Source organism: Podarcis erhardii (genome assembly GCF_964252035.2).
Source record: "Podarcis erhardii genome assembly, chromosome: 2".
NCBI lineage: Eukaryota > Metazoa > Chordata > Lepidosauria > Squamata > Lacertidae > Podarcis > Podarcis erhardii.
In genome coordinates this window covers 119,174,044-119,183,056 of record NC_138498.1, presented here as the reverse complement: position 1 = coordinate 119,183,056, position 9,013 = coordinate 119,174,044, and the positions used below count along the sequence as shown (strand labels likewise).

At 52.1% G+C, this 9,013-nt stretch overlaps 1 protein-coding gene across 1 annotated transcript; it reads left to right on the top strand.

Annotated features, from left to right (window-relative positions):
- The first annotated feature begins 655 nt into the window (after nucleotides 1–655).
- On the top strand, nucleotides 656–6,896 carry LOC309336160 (uncharacterized protein). The gene is made up of 3 exons (XM_081851652.1): nucleotides 656–1,094; nucleotides 2,184–2,928; nucleotides 5,477–6,896. Exons 1-3 carry the CDS (start codon nucleotides 1,062–1,064, stop codon nucleotides 6,220–6,222), a joined length of 1,524 nt encoding a protein of 507 aa, XP_081707778.1. The 5' UTR covers nucleotides 656–1,061; the 3' UTR covers nucleotides 6,223–6,896.
- The last annotated feature ends 2,117 nt before the right edge of the window (nucleotides 6,897–9,013 follow it).

Here is a 9,013-nt window from a genome sequence, read left to right as displayed (position 1 = left end):
GCACCTAACACAGTGCTTTACGATTGCTGCAGCAGGCAGAAAAAATAGGGTCCACTGAGACCCTCAGTAATTTCCAAGAGGTCCATGAGGGGAAAAGGCTTGGGAAGCATTGCACAAATTGATGGGCCTTCTGTTGTAGTTGCAATGATTAATTTTTATCTTTTCTTCTTCTTCAGGGGGAGAAAAAGCTAGCCCTCCAGGCCTCAAACATTGCCCACTGCCATGTAAGATTCCTCCTGGTTTAAGGATCCCAATGTCCTCAGCTTTTGCTGAGAGACGCCCATGCAAATGTGAAGAGAGTGACCCATGGCTGGGAATTGTTTTTGGAGACACGAGCGCCTGAGGAAAACGGTTTGGGGGCGACGACTGGGCAAGTGTGGCCTCCTCACGCCTCCCGTTGCACACGGTGTGTTCGGACGGGAATGAAAATGGAGGGCCGGGAGTCGGAAGGGCTCAAACCGTTGGCGGGGCTGGAAGGGAAAGTCAGGGGCTCCCACCCGGCTCCATCCAGGACCACAAGGGCCTTTTTTGGCTGGGCACCGTCACAGCAGGTCAAGCAGGAGCCGGACGAGGGCCTTTCCGACTGCTGGGAGACCCAGCTGGAAGAATTCCCCGAGGCGGCGCGGTCCCCTCCGTCCGGACGAGGCAACTGGGACGACGCAAAGGAGCTTCTGGCATCTTTCAAGGGAGCTGTGGAAGGATGCCGGTGGGCTCGTGAGGAAGCCGCCCCCAGGCTCGTCCCGGACACTGGAAGAAGGGGCTTCGGGGCAGCGAAGGAGGAGGCCCTGGGCGGAGATGCTCCGAGCAGGGACACCCTCCGCCAGCGCTTCCGGGAATTCCGCTACCAGGAGGCTGAGGGTCCCCGGGAAGCCTGCGGGCACCTCTGGTACCTTTGCCACCACTGGCTGAAGCCAGAGCGCTTCTCCAAGGAGCAGATCCTGGAGCAGGTGATCCTGGAGCAGTTCCTGACCATCCTGCCCACCGAACTCCAGAGCTGGGTGACGGGGAGCAGCCCGGAAACATGTGCCCAAGCGGTGGGCCTGGCGGAGGATTTCCTGCAGATGAAGCAAGAGGCCGAGAGGCAGGAGCAAAAGGTGAGAGGTGGCTCGCGTGGAAGGCGCCGGAAGCTTCAGGAGTCCCAGAACCAGGAGAGGCATGAAAAGGGCAGAGGGAATAGTAGGCACCATCTCCGATTGCTTGGGGGAAACCCTGGAGAAATGGAGAGATTTCAGCCTCGACAGCTGCTTCATGGATGCGAGACCTGTCAGAGATGAGTTGCTTTGCTCATTAGGTCTGACACTGCTGTGTTGATCCTTTTTGCTAATAAAGAGCTAATTCCAATTTGCTAGGTGTGATTTAATGCTGGCTCACTCCTGTCAATAGTTTATGATTTTTTATTTCTGTTGTTGTAAACAGCTTTTCTGATGCCGATGCTTATTATTATTATTATTCATTTCATTTTATATCACCTGACTGGGTTACAATAAATTAAAACACATAAAACATAAGACATCAAACATTAAAAACTTCCCTATACAGCGCCGCTTTCAGATGTCTCCTAAAAGTCAGGTAGTTGTTTATTTCTTGACATCTGATGGGAGGGCATTCCACAGGGTGGGCGCCACTACTGAAAAGGCCCTCCGCCTTGTTCCCTGTAACTTCGCTTCTTGCATTGAGGGAACCGTCAGAAGGCCCTCGGAGCTGGACCTCAGTGTGTAGGTCAGCTGGAGAACCAGTGTGATGTAGTGGTTCAGAGCAGTGGACTCGTAATCTGGGGAACCGGGTTCGCGTTTCCGCTCCTCCACATGCAGCTGCTGGGTGACCTTGGGCTAGTCACACTTCTCTGAAGTCTCTCAGCCCCACTCACCTCACAGAGTGTTTGTTGTGGGAGAGGAAGGGAAAGGAGAATGTTAGCCTCTTTGAGACTCCTTAGGGTAGTGATAAAGTGAGATATCAAATCTAAGCTCTTCCAGGCAGAACCGAGGCAAGTGGAGACGTTCCTTCAGGCATGCAAGGCCAAAGCTACTTAGGGCTTTAAAGGGCAGCACCAACACTTTGAATTCTGCTCTGAAATGTACCAGGAGCCAATGATATGACACAAGTGATTTGTTTTGTTTTTTTAAAAAAGAAACTAACCACTGAGCGACACTTCCCCTTTCATTCCCCCTTTCTTTTCTTTACAGCATGCGGAAATGACTGCCGACCCAGAGAGCTCTCAGCTGGCTGCAGAGCCTTTCTCCCTGACGGATTCTCTCCCAAGCCCCCCAGATGTGAACCTCCCTTCCCCGGAGCCCAGGAGACGGCGGGATGCCTGGTCCCGCAAGGAGACCATCGCCTTCATCGACATCTGGAAAGCGGAGGATGTCCAGATCGCCCTGGGTCAGCAGTACCGCAACATGAAGCTCTTTGCCTGGATTGCCGACCGCCTCCGTGAGCGGGGCTTCGAGCGGGATGCCGAGCAGTGCCGCAGCCGGGCCAAAGACCTCAAGCGCGGCTACAAGGAGATCAAGTGCGGGAACCTCCACTCGGGGAGGGCGCCCAAGACCGCCCCCTACTTCAAGCTGCTGGAGCAGTTCCTCTGCCTCCGCAAGGGCATCGTCTGCGGCAAGGTGTGTGGGGCCGGCGTGGTGGAGCGGCTGGACAAGCGGCGCAAGAGGCTGCCCCTCAACCCCATGGCCGCCACCAGGATCGCCAGGGAAGCGGCCAGCGCCGCCCCGGAGGCAGCCGCGAACGAGCGGCAGTACGTCCTCCCCTTGCCCCAGACCTCCCCTCCCAAAGAGCTCCGGGGGGCGGCCGCCGAGCCGGGCAGGCAGGCCCGAAAGCCGTCCAAGGACGACGACATGCTGATCGTGGGGAAAGAGGAGCCGCCGCGGGGCAGTAGTGTCCCCTTGCCCTCCCCAGAGACCCCTGCTGAACCTCAGGTGTCAAGTGAGTGGCGCTTTGTGGCTTGGGCACAGTTTATTTTTTGTGGCATATAATGGCTGTGAGGTGCGATGCTGACATTCTCCCTCCTCTGTTGGAGGCAGCACGTGTGTTTCACTTATTTATTTCAGAAAATTTATATTGTGAAATGGAAAACGACCAAACCTAAAAAGCAGTTTGTTTGGCCAGGACTTCCCATTGCTTCACTTGCCAATATACTAATGATAATAATACTAAATTTTATTTATACCCTGCCTGCCCTGGCCAGAGCCAGGCTCAGGGCGGCTAACACCAGTAAAATTACAGTAAAAACATAATAGGGAAAAAAAACCAATTTAAAATACTGGTTAAAATGCAATTTAAAATGCAGCCTCATTTTAAAAGTAGCCCATAGATCAAAACCATAAGGGGAGGGAAACATAAGGGTCAGACTGAGTCCAAACCAAAGACCAGGCGGAACAGCTCTGCCTTGCAGGCCCTGCAGAAAGATGTCAAGTCCCGCAGGGCCCTGGTCTCTTGTGACAGAGCGTTCCACCAAGTTGGGGCCAGTACTGAAAAGGCCCTGGCCCTAGTTGAGAACAATCTAACCACCTTGCAACTTGGGACCTCCAAGGTGTTGTCATTTGTGGACCTTAAGGTCCTCCGCGGGGCATACCAGGAGAGGCGGTCCCATAGGTACGTGGTTCCTAGGCTACATAGGGCTTTAAAGGTAAAAACCAGCACCTTAAACCTGACCCTGCACTCCACCGGGAGCCAGTGCAGTAGGTAAAGCACTGGATGAATGTGATTCTGCGGCAAGGACCCCGTAAGGAGTCTCACCGTGGCATTCTGCACCCGCTGGAGTTTCTGGGTCAACTTCAAGGGCAGCCCCACGTAGAGCAAATTACAGTAGTCAAGCCTGGAGGTGACCGTTGCGTGGATCACTGTGGCCAGATCAGGGCAAGAAAGGTAAGCAACCAACTGCTTAATACGGCAGAGATGGAAAAATGCCACCTTTGCTATGGCTGCAACTTGCGCCTCCATGGAAAGGGAGGCGTCGAAGGTTACACCCAAACTCTTGACAGAAGGCGCTGGCACTAATTGAGCCCCCGCAAGAGAGGGGAGTTGGACCCCCAACCCCATGTCGTCCTGACCCAGCCAGAGGACCTATGTCTTCAAATATGAAGGCAGAAGGTGCAAAAATCCAACTCTTACAGATCGCTCCCATTTCTGGGCTCCAAGCCTAGCATCAAAGTTGGCCAATTAGCTTATATCAAAGCAAGTGAATATAAACAGGTATGAGCTCCCACGAGAGGCAGTGGACTCTCCTTCCTTGGAGGTTTTTAAGCAGAGGTTGGACGGCCATCTGCCATGGATGCTTTAGCTGAGATTAGGAGTGGGCCGGCCTGTCTGCTTGCCAGCCAGTCACTTTCATTTCTTTCTCTGGCCATGTGAGCGCTGGCAGGCCACCTCATCCCTACGTTCCTCCTCATGCTGAGTGGAATGGGGGCTTTTGCGCTGCGAGACTCTCATTGGGGCAAGCCACCTCTGGTGGTCCCAGGGAGGCCAGCGGCTCCGTGGTGCCATTGCCATGCGGTGCTCCAGCTGTTGCACTCATTCGGGGGCAGTGCTGCCCGCCTGGCCTCACCAGGAAGAGGCAGAAACTGTGCAGGGTGACACTAATCGTGACCGGCAACTGCCTTCTTCCTCCCCACTTCTTCCTTCTCACTGGCGGCGCCCTCCCTGTGGAATGCTCTCCCTTCAGATGTCAAGGAGATAAAGAACTACATAACATCTAGAACAGGGGTAGGCAACCTAAGGCCCATAGCCAGATGTGGCCCAATCGCCTTCTCAATCCGGCCCACGGACGGTCCGGAAATCAGCGTGTTTTTACATGAGTAGAATGTGTCCTTTTATTTAAAATGCATCTGGGTTATTTGTGGGGCCTGCCTGGTGTTTTTTACATGAATAGAATGTGTGCTTTTATTTAAAATGCACCTCTGGGTTATTTGTGGGGCATAGGAATTCATTCATTTTTTTCTTCAAAATATAGTCCGGCCCACCACATGGTCTGAGGGATGGTGGACCGGCCCACGGCTGAAAAAGGTTGCTGACCCCTGATATAGAAGATATCTGAAGGCAGCCCTGTATTGGGAAGTTTTTAATGTTTGATGTTTTGGTATGTTCTGATATATTCTGTGAGCTGCTCAGAGTGGCTGGGGAAACTCAGTCAGGTGGAAGAGGGTATCAATAATAAAATTATTATTATTATTAACTACCATATCATGAAGCTTAGCTGGCAACATTACGATGTTGGAAAGCTGATAATTGCCCAGACCTGCTGTGGAGGAACCTGGTCCTGAGCTGCATTGGGTATTTTAGTGCCAACACCTTGAACTTGCCCCAGTTTGACAAAAGATTCTCATCCACAATAGTTACACATCAGATAAGATGTGTGTTTTGTGTCTGTGTGCGTCTTTTCCTTTAGGCCTCGAATGTCCGTGATTCTATGACGAGGGCTGATGGCTGTGTTTTATTTCCTTCACTCCTTCTCCTTCCTTTTGTCTCTCCTCAGACGCTGCGGAGGAGCCAAGGAGGCCGACTGCCGGCAACGTGGAGCGCATGCGCTTCCGGCGGGAGCGCAACTGGCGCCAGCGATTAGAGTCCGCCCGGCGGCCTGCGGAACCCTCATCCTCCCCGGCGATGGCGTCCTCCTCCAAGGCGAACGCCGACCTTGTGGACGCACTGCGGCAGCTGCACCGGCAGGACCTGCAGGCCTTCGAAAACACCCGGCAGGAGGAGCGTGCTGAGGACAGGCAGGAGAGGCGCCAGGAAAAGCAGGAGCGGGAGGAGGACCGCGCCACCACTCACCGCATGATTGCGGCCATCGAACGCTCCCACCAGACCCTGGCTGACCTCATGGGCAGGCAGACCTCTGCCATGGAGGCCATTGCAACGGCCTTTTCGACACCGAGATACCCCTCTCCCAGCCTCTTTCCGGGGTTCAGCCCCCCATGGCCCGCCCAGCAGGCCGCTCCCAACTCCGAGGAGAGGCGGGCCAGCGCCTCCGGGAGCAGCACAATGCCCTTGTCTTCCCCCACCCCTGAGGAACCCGGGATGCACGTTCCTGCCGGGGCACAAGACTTGGCTCCGGGACCCGACCCGGCGCCAGGCCCCCTGTGTCCCTCCACCAGCCCCGAGCCTTTCCCTCCCTTAACGAACCCGAGTCCTGGAGATTCGCCAGCTACCTCGCTGCCAGCTCCCGTCACACACCCCAGCGCCACTTCGAAGCAGAGCCAGAAGAGGAAAAACTGTGACTGAGCGAGACTTTGCAGGTCCCCACGCGTTCTCGTCTGACCAGGTGGTTCCCACTGCCATCCTGTTCCATTCCTTCTCCTTATTGATTGCAGTCTATGGAGTTTGTCATTGTTCCACCTCACTTTCTTCCCTCGCAAACGACGCTGGGTCGTGCCAAAGGGGGTCTCTGCAGTCTGGCATACAGGTCACCCAGCTGGGGAACCCCCAAGGGACGAAGGGTCAGGGCCTGTGGAATGGTGTTGGGACAACAATGAGGGAGAAGAGGGAGCAGACTGAGGAAAGGAGGTATCGGAAGCTGAAGGGGTAACAAGGCTTAGTGAGCGGGGAGAGTGTGTGGCAGAGAGCAGCCCAGAATCAGAGGCAGAAGCTGAAGCAGAAAGGTGGGAGGAGAGGACTCTGGCTGGTGAAGAGTCGTGGATGTCTCACCTTCCTGCTGCAACAGGTTCCCTTCCCTCTTGTTCTCCCAGAACCAGGAGAGGCATGAAGAGGACGGAGGGGCTTTATACAGGCACAGTCTCTGATTGCTCAGAAAAGGCCCTGGAGATGAGGGGAGTTAGGCAGCCATAGGGAGGCCTTCAGTCTCAGCTACTGCTTCATGGAGGAGATCAGTTGCTCTGCTCATTAGGCCGGACACTCCTGTGCATATCCTGTTTTTGCTAATAAAGAGTTAACTCCAACTTGCTTGGTGTGATTTACTGCTGGCTCACTCCTGTCAATGCCTCAGTGCCCGCAGAGCAGAATCCGAGAGCAACAGCCCAACGCTCCCCATTTCTGATCCCCAGTGACTGGTATTCAAAGACATATTGCCTCTTGACAGGGCTACTAGCCACAGATAGTCCTATTCTCCACAAATTTGTCCCATATTCTTTTAAAAGCATCTGAGTTGGTGGCCATCACTGCTTCTCATAGGAGCATATTCTCAGCCTGCCTGCTTTTTAATAATTATTATTTCATGCACCAAGTTTTCATCAGCATAGGAAAGTGATATTGGCATGATTAGAGAACTTCAGCTTCTGTTTTTGTTTTTTTAACCCCAGATAGCAGGCTTCCATCTTATTTCTTATTTGGAGAACTTTTTATGCACCATCATAATAGAAATCTTTCAGTGGTGTGTATAAACAGAAAATTTACTAATGATACACAAAATTGGCCGTGTTTACTAATAATACACACATAAAACCAGCCAGGTTTTCATTAATTGATTTAGAAAGATTAGCAAGCTGCTGAATCAAATTGCCCTTCAGTTCTGAATGGCCTGTGACCATTCAGATACTGCAGGAATCATAGAATTGTAGAGCTGGAAGGGAACCCAAGGGTCATCTAGTCCAACCCCATCAGTACAGCTCCCATCATCCCTGACCATTGGCCATACTGACTGAGGCTAATGGGAGATGAAGCCCACTGACATAGGGAGGGCCGCAACCTTCGTGTACATTATAAAATTTGTAGAATTTTTGCTAGAAGCCGCAAAATTATTATAAGATCAGTATTTGTAGAAGGATCAAAATGCAGATGAAACCAGAAAAACCTATAAAAGTAACCTAGGTGACTAAATCGGGGCGGCCCAACTTTTCATACCAAGTGGGCTTCACAAGTACTCCTACAGGGAACCTACTGAGGGGGTGGAAGCAAAGCCAAAATCACATACTCCCCTCGGCCCTCGTGCTGCCTTTCCAAAGCCGGCTAAGCAAGGCAACAGGCTTTAGGAAGCAGTCACAACTCTACTTAATCTATGTGCCAAGTTTGATTTTCATCTTTTAAATTTTCTTCCCTTGTTATAACTCTTCTCTCCGTTTTATGTGCAGCAAAACTTGCTTGCACATTTACAAAGTTAAGCGGGGTTTGGTATGGTTTCAAATCAGACAGTGGAATGCATGTTGAGTTCCCTGTGTTGCAATCATAGAATCTTAAGAGTTGGAAGGGGCTCCATGGGTCAACTAGTCCAACCCCCTGCAATGCAGGAATCTCAGCTAAAGCATCCATGTTTTATCATGTTTTTAATATTCTATTGGGAGTCACCCAGAGTGGCTGGGGAAACCCGGTATATCTGAAGGAGTGTCTCCACCCCCATTGTTCTGCCCGGACACTGAGGTCCAGCACAGAGGGCCTTCAGGTGGTTCCCTCAATGCGAGAAGCCAAGTTACAGGGAACCAGGCAGAGGGCCTTCTCGGTAGTGGCACCCGCCCTGTGGAACGCCCTCCCTTCAGATGTCAAAGAGAACAACTATCTGACTTTTAGAAGACATCTGAAGGCAGCCCTGTTTAGGGAAGCTTTTAATGTTTGATGCATTACTGTATTTTAATATTTTGTTGGAAGCCGCCCAGCCAGATGGGTGGAGTATAAATAAATTATTATTATTATCATTATCACTATCATCATCATCATCATCATCATCATCATATTGCAGTGTGTTTGTACTTGATTCTGAAGAAGTGTGCATGCACACGAAAGCTCATACCAAGAACTAACTTAGTTGGTCTTTAAGGTGCTACTGGAAGGAATTTTTTTATTTTGTTTTGTACTTGATTACGTAACTCTGGGGGTCCCTCCCAACTCTACAATTCCATGATCCTTTGTAATAAAAAAAAGAGGGGGAAAAAAGCAAAGCTGGACGTTGCAACAAAAAGATGGAACTTTGCAGCCAGCCGCTCCGCCCCCTTTTGCTTCTGGCCCCGCCCATCGCGGCATCTACTCCCCCCCCCCCCGCCCCACCTCTCGAGGGGGTCCAGCAGGGAAAGCGGACTCAAAAAAGCCTCCTTACGCGAACCCCGCATGGTTGGTTTGCTTTGCCGCG

Excerpts from the sequence above, each read along its gene's own strand:
- LOC309336160 (XM_081851652.1), top strand. The coding sequence starts at position 1,062 with ATGAAGCAAGAGGCCGAGAGGCAGGAGCAAAAG. Across the intron at positions 1,095-2,183 it reads CCGAGAGGCAGGAGCAAAAG|CATGCGGAAATGACTGCCGA; the intron begins GTGAGAGGTGGC and ends TTTTCTTTACAG. Across the intron at positions 2,929-5,476 it reads TGCTGAACCTCAGGTGTCAA|ACGCTGCGGAGGAGCCAAGG; the intron begins GTGAGTGGCGCT and ends GTCTCTCCTCAG.